The 26,956-nt window shown below is 57.7% G+C and overlaps 2 protein-coding genes across 2 annotated transcripts in view; both read right to left on the reverse strand.

Moving 5' to 3' along the window:
* Positions 1-14,134, reverse strand: part of IQCN (IQ motif containing N) — a 14,645-nt gene extending 511 nt beyond the window's left edge. Inside the window, exons 1-3 of the mRNA XM_081805530.1 lie at positions 12,978-14,134; positions 7,204-7,336; positions 6-6,050 (exon numbers count right to left, since the gene is read on the reverse strand). Of these exons, the coding sequence (XP_081661656.1) occupies positions 6-6,050; positions 7,204-7,287 (6,129 nt within the window). The 5' untranslated portion in view covers positions 7,288-7,336; positions 12,978-14,134. The remainder of the gene's footprint in view (positions 1-5; positions 6,051-7,203; positions 7,337-12,977) is intronic.
* A 252-nt stretch (positions 14,135-14,386) lies between these two features.
* JUND (JunD proto-oncogene, AP-1 transcription factor subunit) lies at positions 14,387-16,277 on the reverse strand. Its single transcript, XM_081815523.1, has one exon. It carries the CDS (start codon positions 16,123-16,125, stop codon positions 15,082-15,084), a length of 1,044 nt encoding a protein of 347 aa, XP_081671649.1. The 5' UTR covers positions 16,126-16,277; the 3' UTR covers positions 14,387-15,081.
* Positions 16,278-26,956: the final 10,679 nt, after the last annotated feature.

The following is a 26,956-nucleotide window of genomic DNA, read 5'->3' on the forward strand; positions in this document are numbered from 1 at the left end:
GCCACGTCACCAGTCACAGATGCCTGAGATAGGCTGGGGGTCACCCCACCGATCATAGATGGCTGGGCTAGGCTGGGGGTCACCCCACTGGTCACAGATGGCTGGGCTAGGCTGGGGGCTACCCCACTGGTCATAGATGCCTGGGATAGGCTGGGGGCCACCCCACTAGTCATAGATGGTGGAGCTAGGCTGGGGGCCACCCCACTGGTCATAGATACCTGGCCTAGGCTGGGGGCCACCCCACCAGTCACAGATGGCTGGGCTAGGCTGGGGGCTACCCCACTGGTCACAGATGGCTGGGCTAGACTCAGGGCCACTCCACTGGTCATAGATGCCTGGGCTAGGCTGGGGGCCACCCCACCGGTCACAGGTGGCTGGGCTAGGCTGGGGGCCACCCCACTGGTCATAGATGTCTGGGCTAGGCTGGGGACCACCCCACTGGTCATAGTTGCCTGGGCTAGGCTGGGGGCCACCTCTCCAGTCACAAATGGCTGGACTATGTTTGTGGCTCCCCGACCAGTCGTCGATGGCTGGGCTAGGCTGGGGGTCATCCCACTAGCCCAAGATTTCTGGTCTAGGCTCAGGTTCACCTTACTAGGCATAGACGGCTCAGTTAGGCTGGGGATGACCTTAGTAGCCATCGATAATTCAGATGTGCTACAGGTGACCTTACTGACCATAAATGGCTGGCCTGGGTTTGGGGCCACCTTACTGACTACCGATGGCTGGGATAGGCTTGAGGTCAGCCTAGTGGCCGCGGATGGCTGCTGATATGTGGTAGGGACCACGTTATCCAAAGACAGACTTCTGGTCAGTCCTGTCCTGTAGGATTTCTGGGACAATCTTTCCTTCAGGTCCATGGAGCTTTGGCCTGAGGTCATATCCCTCTCATCCTGATCATCTGAGCTCCAGTGGACACTCAAGGTCATGCGGCCGGACACTGAGCTGTGGTGCAGAATGGGGATCAGCTCTGAGCCTGCAGAGGGCTGTTCGTAGAGGTTTGGAGTCATATGTCCCCGGCCCGCTTTCTTGGTTTCTTCCCTGTCTCTAGGCCTCTGGGGCCTCCCCACAGCCTCTCCAGAGAGGAGGGTATCTAGATGGATATCCCCATCCAAGCGGGCCTCCCAGGACTCCTGCTCCACCAGTTCGAAGGCAGTTAGACTGGCCACAGACGTGGTGGAGAGGCTGAGTGAGCCGCAACTAGGCAGTGAGCTCTGGGAGTTACTCACATTTGGACCATAGTCTATGGAGCCTTGGGAGAGGCTTCCAGCCATGTCATTGTCTGGACCCTGGGGCAAACTGGCCGCCAGTTCATTGAGTATATGGCCAGTCACTCGCTCTGGTGGGCAGCGCGCACTGGAAATGGTGCCCTGGGTTTGATTCCTCTCCTGCCTGGGGACGGCTGTACGGGAAAGGGTGCGTGCAAACCTCCTGCCTGGGGAGGCTGGGAACACACTGGGATCTGCCTGAGTCTTGAGTGCCCAGCGAGGACCAGGAGCCATGGAGCCAGGCAAGAGACCTAGGGTTATGTCACCAGCCTTGGGGTTCTGGGGTTGGGTTAGGGACATTTTGCTCACAGTGGCAGCCCTCAGTGGACCTGGGGTCGCCTTACTGATCCTCTCCCTAGTGTTCATGGAGGCCTGTTTGTGATTTGGGGACTGAGTTTTCTGCATGGTCTCCTCACGGACCACGGGTGGCTGTCGTGGAACTTTGGTGGCTGAGGGTCGGTACCTGCTGGAGGGCACCTTGTTGACCCCGGAGGGCTGACAGCAACAAACAGATCCCCCATAGGCAGCAGCACACTGGTGGGAGTGCAGAGCCCTCCCAGCACCCGCAGTGAGGGGAAGCATACCCGAGGCCACCCGGCCCTCCCCCGACGACGCCCACAGACGTGGGGCCACCCTGCTGACCGCATGTGGCTTATGGGAGCTCGGGGCTCTGCCACCAGCCACCACCGATTGCTGGCTGGTGCTTGGGCCCACACCATTGGCAATGAGCGGCTGCCACAGGCTGGGGGGCAGCTGCAGGTGGGGTGGCTTGGGCAAACTGGGGTCCGTGTCACTCTCCACGGGGTTGAGATCTGATGCCAATTCACTGGCCCCTGGGGGCAGGTACACGTTTTCCTCACTGACCTCAGGGCTCAGATATAGGTCTGAGGAGGAGCCCCTGCTGGACTCCATCTCCCATGATAGACTGGGGTCCAGGGCAGCGATCAGGGGATACTGATGAATGGCGGTGATCACTCTACTAGCCAGGGAAGCACCCATAGAGACCACCGGCAAGCAGGGTGACCCCCCGAGCATGGCCCCATCCCCCATCTCTTCCAAGAACCTGGCAGGCCAGCCTGTGGAGAAGCCCTCCCAGGCCCCGTCCTGGGGAACCCTAACCTTGCTGGGCTGTGGTCTCACGGGGCCTAGGGCGGGCCCCCATGCAGTCGATGGGATCCCCCTGTGGTCCACCTCCACCGGGGCTGGGATCACAGTCATCCTGTTTCCTGCTGTTTTCGAGGCGGCCTTGGGGAGGACAACGCCAGTCCTCAGGGCCGCCTGAGACAAAGACTGGCTCAGGACAGCGCCCAGCTCCCCCTGACACAGGGCCTGGCTCAGAGCAGCCCACTCCTCCTCTGTCAGGGCCTTGCTGAGCACGTCCGCCAGTTTACCCTGCTTGGCCTTGGTGAGTTCTGCCTGCAGCTCGCCGGGGGACAGGGTGCGGGACAGCGCAAGGCCCAGCTCGCCCCAGGATAGCACTTTCATCAGCGCTGTGCCCAGCATGCCCTGGGGCAGGGCCTTGGCCATCGTGGAGCCCAGGACTCTCTTGGACAGGGCCTGGTTCAGGGCTGCCTTCACTTGGCCCTGGGAGAGGGCTTTTACCAGTAGGGCACGGAGGTCCTCCTGGGAGCCCAGCTCGGCAGCCAGCTCAATGCCTAGGGAGGCGAGCTGGGAGGCAGTCAGCTCTTCTGGGCAGGGTGTGGCCGGGCTGGGCATCGGTGACTGGGCCCGGGTAGCCCCACTGTCACCCCAGGATTCAATGTTACATGTGGGGTGTCCGGCAGAGGCCAGCAGAGGCACCAGCATGCTCCGGGTCTCGGAGGCCCCCTGGCGTGGGCCCGGGGTGGCTTTGCCCTGCACATAACTGTGGGGTTGGATCTGAGTCAGTCTGTCCTCTGGCTTGGCTCGGGGCGGAGTGCCAAGGGCACCAACGTGCTGGCAGGGCTGGGTGGAGGCCTTGAACCCGGCCAGGAGTGGCTGCGACTGGGTCTTGCCGCTGAGCTCAGCAGCTTGGTGGGCCGTGTGGAGGCACTTGGCGGTTTCTGGGACCAGCTGGGCCTGGGACTGCACCTTGGTCAGCCCGATGGGCAGATGTGCTTGAGACTGGACCTTTATCACCCCTGTGGCCAGATGCGCTTGGGACTGTGCCTTGGTCAGACACGTGCCCAGATGTGCGAAGGACGGGGCCTTGGTCAGCTTGGCAGGTGGATGTGCCTGGGACAGGGCCTTGGACAGACACGTGCCCAGATGGGTCTGAGCCTGAGTTGTGGTCAGCCTGGCGTGCGGATGTGCCTGGGGCAGGGTCTTAGACAGACATGTGCCCAGATGGGCCTGGGGCAGAACCGCAGTCAGTTCGGCAAGCAGCTGTCCCTGGGACGAGGCTGTGGTCGAACAGGTGGCCAGCCGTTCTTGGGGCAGGGCCTTGGCCAGACATGTATCCAGATGTGTCTGGGGCATGGCCTTCGCCGGACATGTGGCCAGCTGGGCCCGGGGCAGGACCATGGCTGTTTCTACAGGCGCATACACCTGGGACTGAACCTTCACATCTGCCCTCAGATGTGTCTGTAATGAGGACTTGTTCCTGTCCTCAGCCATTTTCACCCAGGGTGAAGCCCGGGGCATTTCAATGGCCACACTGGTACTAGACACCGTTTCTGTTTTCACCTCCTTCTGGGAGAAGACCTTCATTTTTTCAGCTTCCAAAGGAGGCTTGGCTGGAGCCTTGGGGGCCCCAGCTCCCAGATGTGGTGAGTTAAAGTATTTGATCTTTCCCTCAGCCAAGTATGAGTGAGAAGAGACCCTGACCATCCCTGCTGTCTGCTTGGTGTTCACCACAGCCTTGGCCTTAGGTCCGTTCAGACACGTGTGGGATGAGGCGTTGGGAATTCCAGCTGCCACAACTACTGGAGGTGAAGACTTCAGATTTCCACCTGCTGAAGGTGGCAGGCATAGGGTCCTGAGAATGGCGGCCATTGAGCGAAATTGGGCTGGGGTTTTGGTGACCATGGCTGCCAGACGCGTCTGGGGAGGGGTCTTGGTCACTGAGGCCCCGGGGAGCGTCTGAGATGGAGTCTTGGCCATGGCAGCTGCTGGACACGTCTGCAGCGGGGTCTTGGTCATCGGGGCTACCGGGCGCATCTGGGTTGGAGTCTTGGTCATGGCGGGCACTGGGCACGTTTGGGGTGGAGCCTTGGTCATTGTGGCCACAGGCCGTGTCTGAGTTTGGGGCTTAATCATCGAGGCCAAAAGGCATATCTGCGGCGAGATCTTGGCCATGATGGCTGCCGGTCGTGTCTGGGGAGAAGTGTTGGTCATTGAGGCTGTTGGTCGCATCTGGGTTGGGGTCTTGGACATCGGGGCTGCTGGGCATGGCTGTGGTGGGGTCTTATTCACCAGGGCCGCCAGGCATGACTGAAGTGGGGTCTTGGTCATGGCGGCTGGCTGGGACGTCTGGGGTGAAGTCTTGGTCATTGTAGCCACTGGGCATGTCTGGGGTGGGCTCCTGGCCATTGGGGCTACCTGGTATGTCTGGGGTGGGGCCTTGGTTATTGTTACCGTGGGCGCTGAGCATGGCTGGGGTGGGGTCTTGTTCATCATGGCTGCCAGGCATGACTGGAGTGGAGTCTTGGTAATCGCGACTGCAGGGTACGTCTGGGGTGGGGTCTTGGTCATGGCAGCCGCTGGGTACATCTGGGTTAGGGTCCTGGTCATCCTGGCCACTGGGTATACCTGGGGTGGGGTCTTGGCTAGTGTTACTGTGGGCACGAGGCATGGCTGGGGTGGGGTCTTGGGCATTGCGGCCACTGGATACATCTGGGGTGGGGTCTTTATCACAAATGCTGGGCCTGTCTGGAGTGGGGCTTTTAGGACCTCTGTTTCCACGTGGGTCTGGGCCTGGGTCTTGAGTGATCCGTGAACTGCCTGGGCACACCTTCCACATGGGAGTGGCCCTGGGGCTCCTGCCTTGCTGGCTCTGGTAATTACTTGCTTGGTCTTCACCGTGTCCCCTTCAACGTGGACAAGGCAGGGATTTCTGACAGTTCTTGTCAGCAGGCATGGGTGGCACTTTGCATCTAGACTTGCCGGACATGGAAGTCTCATGGCAACGGTCTGGTGTGGCAGGAAGGTGATGCCAGGGTCCCCAGCGGTGCAAGGTGGAGCAAGCTGGGCCTGCAGGAAGGCCAGCTGGTGGGTGCAGGCAGCCAGGGTGTCGGAGGAGGGGAACTGGGTCTCTTTGCTCACCATGACAGGCAGGGCCACAGGGGGTTTGCTCTCTTCTGGATGCTGGAACCGCACCTGCTGGGGGGCATGGTAAGGGATGTCGCCCTCCTCCATGCTCACTTTTTTTCCCACCAACTTGCCAGACCGGAGGAGACGCCTGGTGTTGAAGCGTCGCCAGGCCTCCTGGATGGCCTTTGCTGCCATCATCTGGGAGATCAGCTTTTGCCGGAGCCGGTAGCCCCTCCAGTTGGCTTGGATGAGGGTGGCTGCACGGGAGAGCATCATGTCCATCTCATCCACCAGGACGTTCTTGAAGGCCTGGCTCTCGACCACAGCCCGCAGGCGTGGGATGTGACGAGGCACCATCTTGTCCTTGTCATGCCGTTGCAGAAGGGTCTCCCTGGACGCCAGTGGCTTGTGCTGAGGCTGTGGACTCAGTGTCCCTGCTTTGTCTTGGAGATTGGAGACAGACTGGGGCTGGTAGAGGCTCTGCCCATCGGGTGACAACTGTAACTGTGTTGCTTCCTGCATTGTCTTGGTTCCTGGGCGGGTCAGCTCTGCCTGTGGAGGGTGACAGGGAGGTAGACAGAGTGGGATCATACAGACAAGAGGTCTCCTGGCTGGAGCGAGCCCTCCGGGACCTACAGCTTCTCGTTCCTGACACCTTGCAATCTTCCTCCTCTCCTTTGCAGGCCCTCCCTCTCCCAGCCACCTGCCCCGGTGGCCTTTGGTACCTACGTCTCCCTCATGATCCTGTGGTCACTTCAACACTGGCAATAATGCACATTCTCAGCTGAATGCCAACCATCTTCTTGCTTTTTGAATTTCCTTTATATCTGGAGCACACTGTGAATCGCACTGATCACACTGTTTCGGAAATTTCCTATTTGTCTCTCTGTGTGTGTGTATGTGTGTATGTGTGCGTATGTGTGTTGTTATTATTTGCCTCTCTCTATTTACTGTGAATTCCTAGAGGGCAGGAATCAGCTCTGCGTCATTTCTGTGTCCCCATCTCAGTCATAGGGCCTGGTTCCGGGCTGTTCGGTGGGTGGCTAGCTTCATAAATGAGTGGCTGAGTGGATTGGAAGTTGGGTAGATAGATGGATGAATGACTAGATACTGAATGGTTAAATCTGGATAAATGAATGGTGGATGGGTTGGAAAGATGGATGACGGGTTGTGTGGAAGAATAAGTAGGTAAATGAAGTTGATGAATGAATTGATGAACAGATCAATAAATAAGGAAATGGATACATGGGTGGATGGACGGATGGATGGATGAGTGGGTAAATGAATGAATGAGTGGATGGATGCGTAGGAGGGAGGGGTAAAGGAGGGAGGAATGGATGGATGGACAGACGAGCGAGTAGAGGAGGGATGAGATCTGAGTAGATAAAGGAGTGCGTGAATGGAGAGAGCTGAAGGAATTGGTGAAGAGATCAATGAATAAGAGGTAGACTGATGAACGGCTAGATGGATCAGTGGCATAGGTGATGGATGACTGATAGATGATGGGTAGATCACTGGCAGATGGGTGGGTAGAAGAATGAGGGGGTGACTGTGGTTTCCAGAAGCACCTTGGTTCAGTGGGAACGGGGATACTGCTAAGTAGCCCTGATATGTCACCTGGAGCATAACACGCTTGTTGGGCAGAAGCCCACCCCACCCTCTTTCTGGCCGAAACAGCCGATTCCCTTCCCAGACATCTTCATACCTTGGAGGGCCATAGAGTTGGAGGAGGAGCAGGAGGAGAAGGTGCAATCTCAGAGGCCAGCTTGCAAGAGGAAGCAGCCTTCATTCAGCCCTTCATCCCATGCAACGTGCAGCAACACTGCCCTGGGCTGGCTCTGTCCTCAAGACAAATGTGAGAAGAGATGTTAAAAGAGAAACAAAAACAAAAACAAAAAACCCTGACATCTCAAAACAAAAACCAAAACCTTTTAAGTCCACAAAGATGAATGTACAAAGAAGTTTATACCAGTGTTCTTTTCTATGTAAAAGCAAAACAACTAGAAATAACCAAAAAGGTGATTGCTAAGGGGTCAGTTAAAAGTGCAAAAAGGAGGATGTTCAAAGATGTTCATCACTGTATTGTTTTTTGTTTTTTTTAAGATTTTATTTATTTATTTGACAGAGAGAGAGAGACAGCGAGAGAGGGAACACAAGCAGGGGGAGTGGGAGAGGGAGAAGCAGGCTCCCCGCCGAGCAGGGAGCCCGACGTGGGGCTCGATCCCAGGGCCCCGGGATCATGACCCAAGCCGAAGGCAGACGCTTAACAACTGAGCCACCCAGGCGCCCCATCACTGTATTGTTTATGAAGAGTAAAAACTGAAAACAACTCGGGGCACCTGGGTGGCTCAGTCGGTTAAGTGTCTGCCTTCAGCTCAGGTCATGATCCCAGGGTCCTGGGATCAAGCCCTGCATCAGGCTTCTGCTCGGCAGGGAAGCCTGCTTCCCCCTCTCCCACCCCCCCTACTTGTGTTCCCTCTCTCGCTGTGTCTCTCTGTCAAATAAATAAATAAAATGTTAAAAAAAAAACACTGAGAACAACTCAAATGCTTATCCACAGGAGGTGGCTTAAATTAAACAGAATATTCATACAGTGGTAATGGTGTCCAGATCCACAAAAATGGTTAAAATTGAAAAGATGGACACATTATGACCAACTGGGGAAATTGTTAGTGTCTTGAAGGCAACTTGTCAATTCCACCCTGATATTTACATTCAAGAGGTACAAGTGTTCATATTCACCCAAACCAGAAACCATCCAAATGCCCATTGACGGAAGACTTAAATTCAACCATATCAGTAACTGACAGGATAATAGACTAAAAACTTTAAGACAAAGATGATCAAAATAGATTCGTTTTCAAAGACCCATGTGTCGCCTCCTTTGAATTCTAGCTTCACCTATGTGATGGCCTGAATGTCCTGCCCCTGCCCAGTCTTCACCCCAACCCCAAAATGGGCTGGGTTCATTCAGAACAAGCATCAGTGTGAACTGGATCATAACAACAAATGGGCCTGAGGCTGGTTCTCCTGGAGGTGGGCAGAGTCATTGTCCCCATGTCACAGAGGAGGAACCTGAGGCCCAGAGAAGCCAACATACCATATTTCTTACTTCTTTAAGTTATTTCTGATTTACCTCCCTCACTGAACTATGAGCTGCCCATGGGTAGAGATGTCCGTCTCTTTTGTTTGCTGTTGAATCCCCAATGCCTAGAACAGTACACACAATAGGTGCTCAATAGATGTTTATGCATGGATGGATGGATGGATAGATGGATGAGTGGATGCAGTGGATGGATGGATGGATGAGTGGATGGATAGATAGATGGATGAGTGGATGGAGTGGATGGAAGGATGGATGGATGGATGAGTGGATGGATGGATGGATGAGTGGATGGATAGATAGATGGATGAGTGGATGGAGTGGATGGATGGATGGATGGATGAGTGGATGGATGGATGGATGGATGAGTATCACCTAAGCTTCAGAACTTAGAGAGAACAGCTTCAGGATCTGAACTGGCCTATCCCAGAGTCTGCAGTTTCACCAACCACATGGTTCAGCCCTTTCAACAAACTCAACCAGAATGAGTGAACAAACAGACAACAGAGTTGAGAGGAATGTGATTACAGGGGACAGGAAAAAGGAATAGGGGCCCCCAGACATGTAAGCCAAGTGGCTGGCTTGGCAATTTTGAGTAAACCCCTCTGAGTCTCAGTTTCCTTGTCATACAAGCTAACACCATTTTCCCAGCCTCCCAAGGAAACATGATCGATTCTCCAGGCTGGGACCCCAGACAGACAAACCCACCATCAGGTTTTTGGGGGGCCCCAAATGCCCCTGCTCTGAGGGGCTGAGAAGCTGACCCACTTCTTGAAGTGGCCTGGAGGGCCCAAGGGGCCTCTGAGGATGATGAGGGCCAGGGGAGAACAACCCAGTCTCCGTGTACCCCCCACCAAACCCTCCACCAGATCCACTCACCTGCTCCTGAAGCTGAACCCACCAGCCCGAATGGCCAGCCTTGGGGCCCTGGTCCCACAATGGCTTTGTGACTCACAGCCAAGTTCCAGCCAATCCCCATCAGCTCCTGGAGGAAGGGGGTTCTAGAAGGCCAACCCCATGTGGCGGGGAGGACCTAGATCAGGGCTGAGGCTCATGGTGGTTGCTACATATTGCCTGCCTGTACTGAACAGAAAATTAGGGCTCTGAGCAGAGAAGGGGCCCCAGATTCTTCCCCTACATGTGTCTCAAGGCAGACTCAGTCTCACATACCTTGGGCATTTGTTGAACGCCTCCCTTTGTTTTTTTAAAGATTTTACTTTTAAGTAATCTCTACACCCAACGTGGGGCTCAAACTTAGAACCCCGAGATCCAGGGTCACGTGCTCTACCGACTGAGCCCGCCGGGTGCCTCTGAACACTTAACTTTGTAGTGAGACCTGATCTGGGCCTGGGGACACACACAACTCAAATAATTTGAGTGTGTGAAATGGATAGGAAGGAATCAAAGAGGGGGTGGATGGGCTGAGTCCCGCAGGAGAAGGAGTAGGAGGAGGAGAGCTGGGGGAAGGGCTCCCAGGCAGAGGCCACAGCACAGGCAAAGGTCCCAAAGTGAGAAGAAGTTGGGCATGATTAGGAAATGCGGAGGCTGATGTGGTTGGAGGCAAGGAGAAGAGGGTCAGGAGGTGGAGTGCCGCATAGGTGGGACCTCAGAGAGGAGTGTGAGAGTTTGGGTTTGGGGCGCCTGGGTGGCTCAGTCGGTTAAGCGTCTGCCTTCAGCTCGGGTCATGATCCCAGGGTCCTGGGATCGAGCCCCACGTCGGGTTCCCTGCTCAGCAGGAAGCCTGCTTCTCCCTCTCCCACTCCCCCTGCTTTTGTTCCCTCTCTCGCTGTCTCTGTCTTCAAATAAACAAAATCTTAAAAAAAAAAAGTTTGGGTTTTATCAAGAAGGCCCCGCAGGAGCCACGAGAGGGTCCAGAGCAAAGGAGGCACATCTCTTGTACCCTGATTCACATCCTAAAAGGCCAGGTGGGTATCTGTCTGGCTCTGAGGATGGGGGCTCCTTAGGTGGAGCTGGGCCCAAGGTTCCTTGGGATCCATCCCCATATGGGACTGGGAACAGTGGGTATTGACTCTGAGCCATAGTCATGAAGGGGAAAGTGAGGCCACCGTCCCCATCCACCTCCTGGGGCTAGGCTGATGCCTGGTATGAGTCACTGCTGGCCAGGCTGGGGCTGACACACATCTTGGCCTCAGCTCAGCAGGGTCCTGCCAAAGCCACACAGCCTGGTCCGGCAGCCTCACTTCCCTGGGGAGCCACTGGGAGGCACGGGAGCAAGAGGCAAGCAGGGAGGGCGCCTGGGTGGCTCAGTTGGTTGAGCGACTGCCTTTGGCTCAGGTCATGATCCTGGAGTCCCTGGATCGAGTCCCGCATCGGGCTCCCTGCTCGGCAGGGAGCCTGCTTCTCCCTCTGACCCTCCCCCCTCTCACGTGCTCTCTGTCTCTCTCATTCTCTCTGTCTCAAATAAATAAATAAAATCTTAAAAAAAAAAAAAAAAAAAGAGGCAAGCAGGGACACCCAGCCTTACTCGGCAGTTAGCCCCTCATCTTCTCCATGCTGTGGGTGTAGCTTTGGGCAAAACCAGAGACATGACAGTTGGACAGGACTTATGTCCTTGGTCTCAACAATGACCAGGACAGCTCTCATCCATGCCCTCCGTGAGCTCAACACAAATCCAGGGTGGTCAGGGCAATAATGGTGGAAGTACACAGCACTGTGGGAACCCAAGAAGGCCCTAGCCCAGCCTGGAGGTTGTTGGGGATCAGGAGGACAACCGCAGCTGAGTTTGAGCGAAGGTCAGCTGGGTAGCTGAGGGAAGAAGTGTTATCTGGCTTGTAGCCATGCAAAGGCCCTGAGGCCAAAAGGGAAGGAAGTAGAGTTTGGGTAGGGAGGTGCCTGGAGAGACATTGATCTTTCCAGGGCCAGATGCACTCAAGGACTTTTTTCCATAAAGGGTTCAAGTAGGGAGTCAGATCTGTGGTTTCCAAAAAGCCCCATGTCACGTGCTAGTGAACACATAGGGCCTCCACTTAGGCCCAAGGCTCCTGGGAGGCAGGCAAGAGTCCAGGGTTCTAGCCCCTGCTCTGTCATTTAGCAGGAGTGGGATACAATAAGATATATTTGGTCTTTGTCCCTGGTCCCTGGCACTCAGCTCCTAAAACTCTCGAAATCTCTGGGAGTGATAAGTGTCTTTAAAAAAAAAAAAAAAAGATTGATTTGAGAGGGAGTGCCTGCGAGAGTACAAGTGGGAGGGGCAGAGGGAGAGGGGAGAGAATCTCAAGCGAACTCCGAGCTGAGCGCAGAGCCCAACGTGGGGCTCGATCTCACCACCCTGAGATCACAGCCTGAGCCGAAACCCAGTTGGACACCTAACCGAGCACGCCACCCAGGCACCCCGATAAGTATCTTATGCTAATAAGATGAGTGGTGGCTGGGGACCAGCAGATAGCTTCAGGATGGGGGCTGGTCCCCAGAAAGATGGAGAGAGTAGACAGTTGGAGGTTTCAGCTGCACCTCCCAGACCTCCTGGGAGAGGAGAGGCGCTGGAGATTGAACTAATCACCAAAGGCCAATGATTTAACCAATCACGCCTGTGGAATGAAACCAGTGGGGGTCCGAGAGCTTCTTAGTTGGTGAAAACATGGACAGACTGGGAGGGTGGCGCACCCAGACAGGGCATGGAAGTTCAACGTCCCTTCCACTGTGCATCTCCTCCACCTGGCTGTTCCTGAGTTGTAGCCTTTATAATAAACCAGTAATACAGGCGCCTGGGTGGCTCAGTCAGTTAAGCATCTGCCTTCGGCTCGGGTCATGATCCTGAGGTCCTGGGATCGAATCCCGCATGGCGCCCTCTGCTCAGAGGGCAGTCTGCTTCTCCCTCTGCCTCTGCCCCTCCCCATCACTCGTGCTCTGTCTCCCTCTCTGTCTCAAATAAAATCTTCAAAGTAAATAAATAAACCAGTAATAGTAAATAAAGCACTTTCCTAGGCTCTGTGAGCTGTTTTAGCAAATTATGGAAACTGGGGTGGGGGGTGGGGAAACCCTTGGTTTAGGGCTTGCTGTTCAGAAGTCCAGGTGGCAACCTGAGACTTCCAAATGGCATTTAAGTGGGGATGGTGTTGTGGGACTAAGCCCCTCGCCTGTAGGGTCTATGCTCACTTCAGGTAGTGTCAGAACTGAACTGTAGGACACCTGGGTGGTGTCTAGAAAGTTGAGCTGGTTGGTGTGGGGAAACCGCCCCCCCCAACACAACTGGCATCAGGATTATGAGTAAAAGAGTTCAGGGGTCAACATGCAGATCTCCCAACCTCCTGGGCCTCCCCTTCTCTATAGGTTAGGGGTGCACGGGGAGCCCTTGAGTGTCATTATTATTCATCCACCAAACAGATATGGGAGATGTTACCTGGACATGAACCTACCCATTTCATAGCATAGAAGGTAGACGGGGCAGGGGGAGAGGACTTGGTTGAGGTTACACAGTGGCCAACTGGCACCCAAGTTGAGACTCAGCCTCCTGAAGAGTGAAGCTCTGCTCCCAAAATGTGGTTCTTGGTCTCCTCTGTGTCAAGACACCCCCACCTCAGCTTCGGCCTCTCACTGCTGGGCGCCCTCCTGAAACGTCTGCCTGAGGGCGGTGCAAGGTGAGGTCACGTGGTTAAAAACCAAATCCCAAAGCAGCTCTTGAAGCCTTGAAAAGTAGGCAGTCAGGGTGATCAGAAGAGGAAACAGGTGGTGAGGCCCCACCCTTTCAATGGCAGAGGGATAGTGGGCACGTGCTGGTCCTTCTTTGCACCTCTGTTCCCCCATCTGTAAAACAGGAACGATTCACCCGCCTCTCCTAGCAGGGCTGGGTATACAGCTGGTGCTCAGCACATGTCCACCAGCTTGACTTGCCCTGTGTCCTTGACCACCAATGCCTACGTCCCTCCAGGCCCCCAAGTGAGGCAGAAAGCCCAAGGCCCGGGGTCTTTTGCCCACACAACAGCAAGGGTCAGGGTAGGCAGGGGATGAAGGCAGTGCGACCGTCAAGGCTCTGGAGGTTTGAAGCTTAAGGTATAAATGTCCCTGCAAACTCCTAAAAATTGCAGGCTGTGCGACCTCAGATCACTCAACCTCCCTGAACATGAGTTTCCTCAAAATGGGAGACTAGGATGTTGGGAAGGGAGAGGTCTTCAGGGAGTACTTGGAAAATCCTGACTCGAAGTCAGTGCCCTAAGAGGAAGGTCCCACAGAACGTAGCTACACCACCAGTCCTGGAGGCAGACTGCCCAAGTCAGATCCCACCTGGGCCACTTTCCTTCTGGTCCCGAGACTCAGCAACCCCCATCCACCAGACAGTAATCAAAGCTTACACTGAGCACCAACTGTAAGCCAAGCACTGCTCTGTGAACAAACTGCTGATCCTCCAACTTTATGGGGCAAGCTTACAACTGTTCCGCCCATTTTGCAGACAGGGTAAGAGAGGCCCAGAGGTTCAAGTTTTTGCCTTTTCCTACCTGCCTGGGACTGGGCTGTCCTCTTTCCATCTTGTAGTCTCTCTTTCCTGAAGGGGACACCCGTGGGCTCGCTAGTTCCAAACGCTGGTTGGAGATCCCAATATCCCTCACCTAACCTGGACATCGGTCGGCCCCAAGCCCAGGAGCGCCTAGATGGCGCTCGTTGAGCGCCAGATGTGCAAGGCCCCTCCCGCACGCCGGCTCTCCTCCTCCGAACAGAGTCGGAGGGAGGAGGGGGAAGGAGGCAAGGGAGGGGGGAGGGGAGCGTGCGAGCCAGGCCCTGCCCAGCCCATCAGGCCCCGGCGGGGGAAGAAGGAGGCAGAGAGCCGAGCTGGCGTAACGAGACTTTACTGAAAACAGAAAACCGGGCAAACCAAGGATTACAAACAGGAATGTGGACTCGTAGCAAAACAAAACAACAGAACAAAAAGGGCGGGAGGAGGGATGTAGGAAGGACGGAAGGGGGGGGGAGCAAGAGCGAGGAAAGGGGAGTTTTTTTTTTTTTCTTCTTCCCATTTCTTTAAAAAACCAACACAAGAAAAAACACACACACACAACCAACGTTTGTTCCCAAGTAGAAACATAAATAGGGCAGAATCGAACACTCTGTTTCTTCTCTCTTCCAAAAGCAAAAAAAAAAAAGTAAAAGGAAAGGCAGGGTTTGAGGCTGCGCCCCCTCGGAGCCCCCTACGGCGGCGGTGTGTACAAAGGGGCGGCCGGGGCGCGCGGGTTTGTGCAACACTGGGTGGCCGCGCTCGGGGAACAGAGGCAGCGCGAGGGCGGGGGGGTCATGCGCTTGCCCCCGGGAGCAGGGGGTCCAGCTTGTCGAGTCTGAGGCGCCCTCTCCAAGTCCTGGGCACCCTCGGGGGGTCCTCAGGGACCGCGCCCTCTCGGAATCCTGGCACCCTCGGGGTGAGGGGGGGTGTTCCCGGGGCCGCGCCCTCTCCGAGTCCGGGGGCGCCCACGCCCCCCCACACACGAGCCCGCCTCCCGGGGAGGGGGCCGCGCATGCGCCCCGCGCGCGGGCTCAGTACGCGGACACCTGGTGCTGGGGCAGCAGCTGGCAGCCGCTGTTGACGTGGCTGAGGACCTTCTGCTTGAGCTGCGCCACCTGCTCGCGCAGCAGGCTCGCTGTGGACGCCAGCTCCGTGTTCTGGCTCTTGAGCGTCTTCACTTTCTCCTCGAGGCGCGAGATGCGCTCCAGCTTGCGCTTGCGGCACTTAGAGGCAGCGATGCGGTTACGCAGCCGCTTGCGCTCCGCCTTAATGCGCTCCTGCGTGTCCATGTCGATGGGCGACAACGGCGGGCTCTCGCCGAAGCTTGGCACGTCGGGCACCGTCTGCGGCTCATCCTTGAGCGCGGTCAGGCGGGGCGGTCCCAGCGCGCCTGGGGGCGGCGGTGGAGGGAAGGGCACAGGCTCGGCGGCGAAGGCGACCGTCGCAGCACCCCCCGAACCCCCAGTGCCGCCCGCGTAGCTGCTCAGGTTCGCGTAGACGGGCGCCTCGGGCGTGGCTGCCGCCGGGGCCAGTTCGCCAGGAGGCGCGGCGCCCGCAGCCGTGCTCGAGGGTCCCCCGGCGGCCGCGGCAGCAGAGGCCGCGCCCGTGCCCAGCTGGTTCTGCTTGTGCAAGTCCTCCAGGGCCTTGACGAAGCCCTCGGCAAACTCCTGCTCCTCGCTGGCCGCCACCTTGGGGTAGAGGAACTGAGTGCTCGTCGGCGTGGTGGTGACCAGCCCGTTGGACTGGATGATTAGGCGCTCGAGCTCGGGCGAGGCGAGCTTGAGCAGCCCCAGGTCGGGCGAGGCGAGCAGGCCGTCGGGGGGCGCCGCGCCTGGGGCGCCGTCGGTGCGCAGGGGGGCCGGGGGCGGCGCGGCCGCGGGCTTGAGCGCCGCCGCCACCTGCTCGCTCAGGCTCAGCGTCAGCGCGTCTTTCTTCATCATGCTGCCAGTCGCCGCCGTCGGGGGCGCCCCGGGGAACAGGCGACCCGGGGACGCGAAGCTACCACCGCCGCCACTGCTACTGACGCCGCCGCCCAGGCCGCTCAGCGCCTCATCGCCGTAGAAGGGTGTTTCCATCCTCCGCCTCCCCCGCCGCGCCGGCCCGGGAAGGGGAGGGGGGAGTGGCCGCGGCCGCCCGGGGGGCCTGCGCCCCCCCGTCCGCTCGGCCCTGCGCCCGCCCCGGCCGAGGCCGCTGCGCCCGGCCCTCCGCTGGCGGCGGCTCCTGCGCCGCGCACTTCGCGCGCGCTCTTATAGCCTCGGCCCAGCGCGATGAGCTCACTGCCCCCGCTCGCCATTGGGCGTGGGTGACGTCGCTCATTTGCATGGTGGGGCGGGGCCAAGCCGCTGACGCCCCCCCTGGCTGCCGTTGCCCCGGTGACGCGCGGTAAACCGCACAACAGCGCAAGGCCTTGTGGGTTGACGTCATGGGGGCGGGTCCCGCGCCCGGACCCGGTTACCCCGCCCCGGGAGCGCAGTGTACGACCAATGCCCCCAGCGCTGCCTCCCGCCAAGGCACGTCCCGGGTGGCGTGATGAGCATGGCCTCCAGCCGCCTGCCCGCCCCCAAGCCCCGCCCCGCATCCGCGCGTGGGGCCCCGGCTGGGCGGGGGCGGGGGCGGTGCCGGCCTCCGGGGACCGGCGGGGGATGGGGCCCGGATGGATAAATAACTCCCTGGCACCTCCCGCTCCACTACGCCTACAAGTGCCTTCGTTAGCGCACCTTTATCCTGGCTCTGTACGGGCTGGGGGCAGAAGGCCTTAGGGAGCTGTTCCCGGTGGCTCCCTGGGCGATTTGGCCAGATCTGCTTCTGTCTCACCTTTACCCCCAAATCTCCGGTCGTGCGTTTGCCCCAGAAAGACGAGGGACGGGAAAGAAGAGCTGCCAGAAGTTGCTGGAAGCGCTTTGATCCTGATACTTTTTACTGAGGAGTCTAAAAGTTCGGAGTCCGACTAACTGGCTTTACAGACGGGAAACTGAGGCTCAGCAAGGTGTGACCAGGCCATAGACCTTTTATTCACCTGGTAGAACCCCGGCCTCCTGCTCCTGGGCAGCCGCCTACATTTTTACTCTGCATCTGCCAGGGTCTGCTGTGGGTCCTGAGGTGAGGGTGGTTGACTATAGGCCCCCACAGTTTCCTCCTTAGCCGCCCTCCCCTTCCCAATTGTTAAGGCAGGAATCCCAGCTGGTAATTGTTAACTATTTAATACTGTTTTGTTATTGTCAATGCTAAATGGGCCTCCCTAAAGGCTGGCTGGAGATGGGATATGAGGGAGGAAGGAGGGAACAACCTATCCAGCACTCCCTAAGGACTCTTGGGACATCTGGGCCTTGCTGACAGCCCCTTCACACAACCCCTCCGTGGCTCCCGCCACACTCAGGATGGAGCCAATTTCTCAGCCAGATGGTGGAGGCCAAGCACCCTTCTTCCACTGACCCCCCTCTAACCTTTCACCTTCTCTGAGCCTTGGCCTCTCAGCCCATTGCTGCCTCAGGGTCTTTGCATATGCTTTGCCCTCTGTGTGATGCTCCCTTCCCCAGTGCAAACTTGTATCCTCGGAGAGGCTCCTCCCACTCACCTTATTTCCATTATAGCCTTGGAAGCACTCAATGACAGGGTGGACCCAAAGTTCCTGGAGGGCAGGGACCTTGTGTATCCTGAACCTGCTGGGTCTCCAACATCCAGTACAGCACCTGGCTCAGTGTTAAAGGAGAACGCTGCCTGGCCTGGTTGCTGTGGCAGTTTCTGGCCTTGGTTTGTCTGATTTGCCTGTGGGCATGAACATTCCCAGCCCCCAACCCCCAGTCTTCTGCCTCCCTGCCTCACCGGGCCCTGCCCCTAACTGGGCTCTGGAGCAAAAAGGCTAGGAAGGAAACTCACCATGAGCAAGAGGTGTGACCTGGTAGGCAATGACCCAGGGTGTGTCTATGTACACACAAATGTCTGTTTGTGCCTGTGTGTATTCATGTATGGATCCCTGTGCCTAGGTGTGTTCACGCATGAGGGTGGGGGTCTATGTGCCTGTGTGAGTCCATGCATATAGATCTGTCTGCCTGTATGTATCTCTGTGCCTGTTTGTATATACATATATGTATACTGGTGGGTAAGTATGTGTCCATTTGCGTACGTTTCTAGGCATGTAGGTTTCTGAGTCCTCCAGACATGCCCTCCCAGGTCCCAACCTGGGCAAAGGGACCCCTAATGGGAGGGGATGCAGCCCCCAGCCTGTTGCTAGCCTTGCTCTGAGACTCCTCTCTGGGCCTATGCAATGGGGCTAAATTGGAGGAAATGGGGCCATGCTTCTCCCCAGGGCAGGACGTGAGTGGGTGGCCTAGGGAGCCTCCACCCTGACCTTGGGCCTTAACCTTGACAAGTGGATGAATGGTCTGGTGAACTATGGGCAGAACCTGCCTGAGCTGAAAGACTGACCAGCAAACAGGCTTTGGGAAATGGAGGCACAAGGAGCCCAAGGCCTGTTACCTCTCTGAGTCTCCATTTTCCTCCTCATGAAAATGGAGTGAATAATCTCACCCACCTCATGGAGTCTTGTGATTTTTGTTTTATTTATTTATTTATTTATTTAAGTAAACTCTACCCCATCATGGGGCTAGAACTCACGACCCTGAGATTCAAGAGTCGCATGCTCTACTGACTAAGCTGGCGAGGTGCCTTGAGTATTGTGATTTGTATTGGATTTGAAAAAATAGTAAGAACTCAATGTTTTCTATAAGTATTTTATCTTATTATTATTATTAGGCCACCCTTAACTGTGTATGGTTATTTGGTCTGGAGTTCCCTCAGCCTGGAGTGCCCTTCCTTATCCTCCAGGCAAGTTCCTACTCATGCTTCAAAACCCAATGTCTCCTCCTCCAGAAGCCTTCCCTAACCTGACGCCCAAGGAGTCCCCCCACCATCTGGCTGAGCCTGCCCACCATCTTTGTTGGGCTCTCTCGGCCCCAGATGGGGGAGGAGAGGGTCCTTGAGGCTGGATAGAGAGGACCTGTCTTGGCCCCTTGCCAGCTCCACTTTTCAAGGCCTGGATCCCTCAGTCTCCACTGCTGTGCACTTGCTGTTCCCTCTGACCCAACGATTTTCCTTACCTTCTCCTTCATCCTAGCCAGGCAGCCCTCCAGGACACTCCAGTCCTGCTCTTCCATTTGGACCAACCCTATCCCCACCTAGTCAGGCAGGTCAAGGGGAGCCCTGAATCCACCAACCAATCATACGCAGTGAACTAGGGACAACTCCCATTCTCTCATTCATTCATTCATTCCCTACACACTGTCTGAGCACCTACTTTGAGCCAAGTGATGGGGACACACGTGAATGACACAAACACCCTCACCTTTCCAGCGCACGGTCTGAAGAAGGAACCTGTCAAACACAACTTCAAGGAGAACGGTGCCCCCTCCATGGGTGGGGGGGTATGTTTTAGAGTTGGGTAATTGGGGTGGGGCATCCCAGGAGGTGATGCTGAATGAAGGAGGAGCTGGAGATAATTTGAAGGCCAAACATCCCAGACAGTGGGAACAGCAAATGCAAAAGCCCTGGGGCAGACCCCAGCTGGCCACTTTGATGGAGAGAGCCGGTGGGGCTGGATTGGGTGAGCCAGGAAAAGCCAGAGGGAGAGAAGGAAAGCAGGCTTCCATGGGAGCCTGGGTGGCAGTGGCCCTGCAAGATGAAATTGAGGGAGAAGTTGATAACAAGGCTCAGCCTAGACCCTGATTTTTCCGCCCTTACTGTCCCAGCAGGTCCACGAGTCTCAGGACATTATCTTACTTCCCACAGCAGCGTCCAGGGAGGGTGCGGGACCTGCCCCAGGGTCACACAGTCCAGGCTGAAAGAAAACTCAGCCCGGTCCCCAACCCTACCCTGGGTTCCGAAGGGAAGCTAAAACTAACCCCCCCCCCACCCCTCTCCCAGCCCGGGTTCGAATCTCCGCCCCTCTAGGGCCTCTCTCTAGAGCGTTGAGATTACCCTTCTTGTTTAAAGCAACCAGTGGGGCGCCTGGGTGGCTCAGTCGTTAAGCATCTGCCTTTGGCTCAGGTACTGATCCCAGGCTGCTGGGATCGAGCCCCGCACCGAGCTCCTTGCTCGGCGAGAAGCCTGCTTCTCCCTCTCCCCCTGCTTGTGTTCCCTCTCTGGCTGTGTGTCTGTCAAACAAATAAAATCTTTCAAAAATGATAAAAATATGCGGGGGATGCGGGTCTGAGTAGGGCTTATGGGGAACGTCCTCTGGGGGTGGGGCTTGCGGGGACCCGGGTGGCGGGATTCCGCCAGCGGGCCGGGGGAGGGGCGCCGGCCTGGGGCCGGGGGCGCGTCTGGCCTCCGCGCATTCCTAAGGATCAGGTTACCGGCCAGGGCGATGGCCCCTCCCCTCCCCTCCTGGCCCGCTTCCGCCCTCGCCGCGAGCGGGAACCAGTCACCGCCCCCGTCCTGTGCAGGTGCTTGGCCGGCCGCAGGGAGGGGATCCACACCCAGTCCTCCGGGCTGGCACTGGCGCTTTCCCGTCTCGCAAGACCATTTTACGGACGAGGAAACTGACGCGTGGTCAGCTTCCTTCAGCACCGATGGAACCAGACCGACAGAGCCCGCTTTCCGACCGGTGGCCCTGTTGGCTGCACCCGGAGGCTGCAGTGTCCCCAGCCTCCCGCAGGCCCAGAAGAGCCTCTCAGCGCCGTGTTCGTTGATTGATCGGCCAGAGTGAGCCCAGAAGGGCGCCCGCGCACAGGAGAAAACAACTTCTCACACCACCTTCCCCGCTCCGCAGGATGAGCAAGATTCCTGCGCTCATCCAGCGAACGTTTAATGTGCATTTGCTGTATACCCAGGCCCGCGTTAGGCCCTTTCCCAGGCAGACTTGGGGAAACCCGAAGGTTTGGGGGTCGGAGGGTGGTGAGTTCGACTTTGCTAAACCGACTTCAGAAGCTGATTTGCTTTGGTTTTGGTTTTGTTTCGGCCAACCTCCAGCAGCATCATTCAGCCATTCCACCACCCTCTACTGAGCACCTACTGTGTGCCCCGCCCTGTGTGTCGGGCCAGCGTCTTCCACCATCCCTCATCACCCACTGAGCTGATACTCCCAAACGAGACAGGAAATACCCACCATAAATGAAGAAGTACGCTTTAGGCTGATGTCAACTATTTCTCCTTTAGATCGACCCCCTTTTCTGTTTTTACTTCAGTAAATGTATTTCAAAAGGGAAACTTCATGTCACCACCAAGAATGGAAAACCAGTTTCTCTTGCCATAAATAGAAAGAAACTGAAAAACGATGAAATGAGAGCAAAACCCAGGAATTCCTTCCTCAGGGACACTCTGGGCCAGGCCCAGAGTGGGAATGTCCAAATATCCAGAAAGCATTAAAGGCAGGGAAGCCCCAAGGCAAGCCAGGAAGGGTGTAGGAGGGGCCACAGGGATCCACTTGGTGTCTTTGTCCCTGAGCACCTCCGCACACAGTAGGTGCTCAATAATGTGCCAGGCCTTGGCAGTGAGCACCTACAACGCGTGGGTTTTGCCTGCACCCACCAGCATCCTCCCAGGGCCTTTGAGTTTACTGACCCATTTTCAGGGACAAATGACGGTGGTGGTGGTGGCAGGTAGCAGCTCCTTGGGGATGGGAACCCGCAGGGCCTCTCTGGGGAGACTTCAGGTTGGTTCAGTTAAGTAGAAGCTTCTGCTTCCTCCTTCAAGACCTTGGGGCTGTCCCCACCCACGGTCCTGTGGCCCCTGACAACCTTCTGCAATGGGCCCCTGACGTCCTGCCCAGGCTGCCCAGGGATTGGGGATGGGGAGAATGTGTGAATTAGTAAGTATCAATTAAATAAGTAAATGAATTAATGCGTGGATGATGTAATGGATGATTTGGCGAAGTAATGCGTGGATGAGTGAATTAATGGATGAGAGGATGCATCCATGCCGCCAAGATGGGAAACCCACTCCCCACATTTTTCCTTAATATCCCCACGCCAGCACTGCTAAGAGGGACATCTGTCCACATTTGTCAGAGGGACAAACTGAGGCTCTGAGCAAAGCATGGCTCCATGCCCCCCATTTCCAGAGGGCAGATTGGAATACAGGTGGCCTCGATCATTGTGAGCTGCAGGACAGAGGGCCGAGTAAAGGAGCCAGGGCCCCAGTGGGGGAGTAGATCGAATGGGGGCGAGGCAGGCAGGCAGCCGACAAGAGCAGGGAAGCGGTGGTGGCTGGGCCTCCGGAGCGGGGAGGAGCAGGCGGAGTCCCAGTAGAATAGGAAGGGGCTCCAAGTTAAGAGCAGGTTTGGGGGGCCTCCCGGCACGCGAGACACAGAAACACCAGTCTTGCGTCTCCCGTGCGTGAGGAGGCAGAGAACGCCCCCCCCCAACACTCGGAAACTGAGGCCGCCACCGTGAACTCCCTCGCCCGCCCGCTTCCCCCCTTCCTTCGCCACCGCCTCTCCTCGGGAGGAAGTGGTGAGGGTGCGGGGGAGGGCCCCCCATTCTCACTTCCCCTGGGGCAGGGCGGGGCCTGCAGGGTCCCCTCCTCCGCCGCGAGGGGGGCGACAGGAGGGGGGCTGGGAGCCCCAAGAGCTGGGCCCCTCGTTGGGTGACCGCTCTAAGTTCTCTGGGTTTCGATGGTTCTGATCTGAAAAATGGGGGGAAGAAACTCGACCTTGAAACAATGGATTGCTGGGTGAGAGGACCCCGCCCCAGGCCCGAGGAGACCAGGCCCGAATAGGACACTCCCAGGCCCGGAGGGGTCAGGGCCGGGCCCGGGGGAGAGATGTCGCCGTAAACGCGGACTTGGACCCGGGCGGGAGGCGCATTCCAGGCGGAGGGAAACGGCGCAGGCGAAGGCCTGGAGGCTGGTCGGGACCTCCCGCCTCGCCGGGCGGCCGGGCCTGCCCAGGACCTGCCCTCGTCGTTCCCCCACCCCCCAGCCTGGCCCCCCCCCTCCGGCGGGGGTGGGGGAAGGATCTGGAGCGCTTCGGCGCGGCCGGCAGCAGCCGCAGAGTTAACCCCGCGCTGCGGCCAGACCCGGTGGCGAGGGGGGCGGGTGGCGTCAGCGCCGACGTCAAGGCGAGGCGGGGCCGCGTAGACTCGGGCGCCCGGCCAGTGCCCCACGCCGCGCTCGAAGTCGTGGGTGTGGTGGTGGGCAGGGTCGGCCCTCCGGCAGTCCCGACGCTGCGCAGAGGGGAAACTGAGGCACGGAGAGGCGAGTGGCCTAGCCGAGACTGAAGCTGGGCCGTAGGGCTCCAGGTCCCCGGGCCGCTTATGTCCCACACCGTCGCCCTCTCCCAGTCGTTCGCTTGCGCCGGCCTACGCCGCCGTGATAGCCCCAGGGTCCCACGGCTGCGACTGCGACGAACTGGTGTTGTGTTTTGTTTTGTTTTCCGGCACGTAGACAAATCCCTACAAGACCGCCCAGTTAAGCGCCGGGCGTCCCAGAGCTGTGCCCTGGCAAGACACCCCATCTTCGTGGGCCTCAGTTTCCTCAAACGGACCAATGAAGGAAAGCTGACATTTAACTGCGGGCTCACTGCTGGGCCTTCGGGAAGGGGTGGAGTGGGAGGGGATTCCCGTGCCGAGGGGCGGGGGAGACAGTCTAGGGGGAGAGGTACGAGTGGGGGGACACAAGCGAGGCGGGATTCGAATCCACAGCTGGCTCCCGGTCCCCCTTTTGTCCTCCCTACCTCCGCCCCCTCTCGTCCCCCTCCCTCCATTTCTAACCCCTCCACTCTCCCTATCCCCTCGCCTTCTTTCTCCCTCCCTTCCCCCCCACTGGCCCAGCTCCCGCGCCCCTGCGGGGCCGCTAATTAAATGCAGAGCTGGGGGGAGGGGGGCGGCTCGCAGTTAACCCCTTCCCGCCGGGCCCTTGGAGGGCTCCCCGGAGCCGGGGAGGGGAAGTGCCAGCCCGCTCAACTCCTCTCCGTCCCTGCCTCGGGGGCCCTAGGTCAAGCCCATTTGATGGACGGGTAGGTCGAGGCCAAGGGCCAGCCCCGAGGTTCTAGGCAAGACCCGATTAATCCGGGCCTCCAGAGAGGAGGGCCAGAGCATAGAAATAGAGCAAAGGGAGATCGGGGAGAAAGGCAAACGGAGATGGAGGGAGAGAGAGCAGGGATTGAGGGAGGGAGAGTCTGGTGGAGCAAGAAACAGCCAGAGACCCACAGAGCGTGAGACAAAGGAGTTAAGAGACACCAGCTGGAGAAAGCAAGACACAGCAGGGAGACAGGGAGAGAGAGAGACATGAAAGTATTCTCAAAGGGATTCTCGGTCCTTGACTGGGGACTAGAACTAACTCATCTTTGGTCTCCTTGGATGAAGAAAAGGTGACCCTATATATATCTACAAGGAACACAGTGACAGTCTCCCAGGGCAGCACCCTTGGGACTGGTGGGGACAAGGTGGCCCTGAGAACCATGAGTATGTGTGGTGATAGGGGACCCACAGGCCATCTCAGGAGCTGGAGGCCCCCAGGCCCAGCTCCCTGGCACTGACCCCTGGCCCTGGACAGGTTTGCACTGACCTCTAATGGGGCCTTGTTGCCTGAACTGAGGGTCAACCCTGACCGGGGAGCTGTAGGTCACCCCAAGTCCCCACCCCGTGCCTATAGCTCTGGGTCAGGTGGAGAGGGCCCAGACACTGTCATTCCCGGGCCCTTCCCTCCACACACCGACCACTGCCGTGGTGGGGCTGGGCCAACTGAAGATCTGAGAGGTACCCAACATTCTTGGGGTGGGAACCACTGGAAAAATAGGTAATCTAACATCAAGCCATGGCAGGAGCTATGAAGGAATCTTAGGGGGGATGTACAGAGGGCCAGTGACACCCGCAGACAAAGGGGGCACCATGAGGGGGCACCAGGGAAGGGGAAATTCCTGAGAGCTGGAATAGCACAAGCCAAGGCCCCAAGGTAGGAGCACATGGTGTGCCGCAGGAGAATCGAGGAGGAGGCCTGGAGTGGGGGGAAGGTAAGAGTAGGAGGATCCCAGGGGCACCCAGGCCACCAGGAGCTGGGGTGGGGGGGGTAGTTGGAGTCCTTGCCAGCCCAGGAGGAACCTGTGACTACTCCCTCCCTGCCTCAGTCTCCTCACCAGTGCCCATGTTCCAGAGGACGCAGCGGAGTCTCGGGCGCCTAGGGGCTGCCCAGAGTCACAGGGACCTGTCTTTTGCCCTCTGTGGGTGCCATGCTGGCCTCCCCTCACTCTCTGTGGCTCCCCGTTATCCGTTATCCCCTAGCTCTGCCCCTCCTATCGTCCAGACCCCCAACACTTGCCCATGATGTTCCTTCACCGGCAGTACCCACCTCCTGAGACCTCCCCTGGCCCCCTCCCAGACAGAGCCCAGAGCCCCTCCCTCGGCTGGCTCTCCAACTACTGGGCCCCTCACTCAGCCCCCCACCCCAGGTTGGGCTACAAGCTCTGCAAGGAGGGCATGGCTCGGGAGACAGGGCTGAGGGGAATGGGGGACGGTGGGCAGCGTGGTCCTTGAGCCTGCCCCCTCTGCCCCTGCTGCCTTGGAGGAGGCATGATGGCGGCTGCAGTGACGGGGGATGTGCCAGGAGGAGCATCCGGCAGGGCCCGCGTTGTCATGGCGACGCTGACTCAGAGGCAGAGGCAGGTAGCGGCATCTAGTACCCACCAGCCCGCCCCAGTGCTCCTGGCACCCTGCCCAACCCCCACCCTTCAGCCTCCACTCTGGGGACCTTTTCTGAAACTGGAGAAGGGTGGGTGAGACCTCAGGACAGCTGGATAAATTCCTCCACCCACCCCCGCCCACCCAATCACCTGCTGGAGGGTGGGAGATGCTATTTTATCCACACTAACCTGGGTGCCACGTCTCCCTCCCTCCTTCAGGACACCCATCTCCCCATTCATCTGTTTATAGGTCCAGCCATCCAGCCATCCACCCACCCACCCGCGAATCTGGCCATCCCTCTGTTTACCCATCCACCCATTATTCAAGGAGCACCTACCGTGCACTCACATTGCTCTCAGCACAGGAGAGTTGTCCCTTGCTCCAGCAATCAGTGTAGCAGCAAAGGATCTGGACTGGGGGGAGGCAGGTGAGGGCAAGGCTTCTGTGGCCCCTTGGGTCCAGGCCTTGAGAAGCTGAGGCCTCTTCTCTCCCTCCTGCTCCCAGTCTCTGTCCTCTACCACTATCTATTTCAGTGTCTGTCTCCATCTCAGAGTACACCCCAGACTCTCCCCACCCCCACCCCGGGCCCAAAGCCACTGTGTAGCCCCTTTCCTCTCTTCCCCTCACTTGTCTACTCCAGCCACATGAGCCTCTGTGTTTTTTCTCTAACACGCCAGCTCATTCCCACCTCAGGGCCTTTGCACATGCTGTTCTCCCTATCTGGAAAACCCTTAAGGTTTTCACCTCCATTTACCTTGTTTCTTTCTTGGTTTCCTTATTATCTGTCTCTACCCCCATCTCCAGAGTGTAAAGACCTCAGAGATGGCCTGTGGTTCCTTTGGTGGCCTGTCTGCCTCTTTCTGCCTTCATTTCGCCCACTGTGAAATGGGCAAATGGGAATGGTGTTCACAGTAAGGCTTTATAGAGGGGGTTGGGGGGAGGAATTAAGCCCTCAGAACTGTGTCTGGTACAGAGTAAGTGCTCAACAAACACGTCCTTAGAAATAGTCCAAATGCCCACGAGCTGATGAAGGATAAAATATGGTCTGGCCGTACAATGGAATAGTACTCAGCCATAAAAAGGAATGAAGCTCATGGGCGCCTGGGTGGCTCAGTTGGTTGGGCGACTGCCTTCGGCTCAGGTCATGATCCTGGAGTCCCTGGATCGAGTCCCGCATCGGGCTCCCTGCTCGGCAGGGAGTCTGCTTCTCCCTCTGGCCCTCCCCCCTCTCATGTGCTCTCTCTCATTCTCTCTCTCTCAAATAAATAAATAAAATCTTTAAAAAAAAAAAAAA

The sequence above is a fragment of the Leptonychotes weddellii genome, chromosome 1, assembly GCF_054177405.1.
Source record: "Leptonychotes weddellii isolate Sample4059 chromosome 1, ASM5417740v2, whole genome shotgun sequence".
NCBI classification, from domain to species: Eukaryota; Metazoa; Chordata; class Mammalia; order Carnivora; family Phocidae; genus Leptonychotes; species Leptonychotes weddellii.

Excerpts from the sequence above, each read along its gene's own strand:
- JUND (XM_081815523.1), bottom strand. The coding sequence starts at position 16,125 with ATGGAAACACCCTTCTACGGCGATGAGGCGCTGAGCGGCCTGGGCGGC.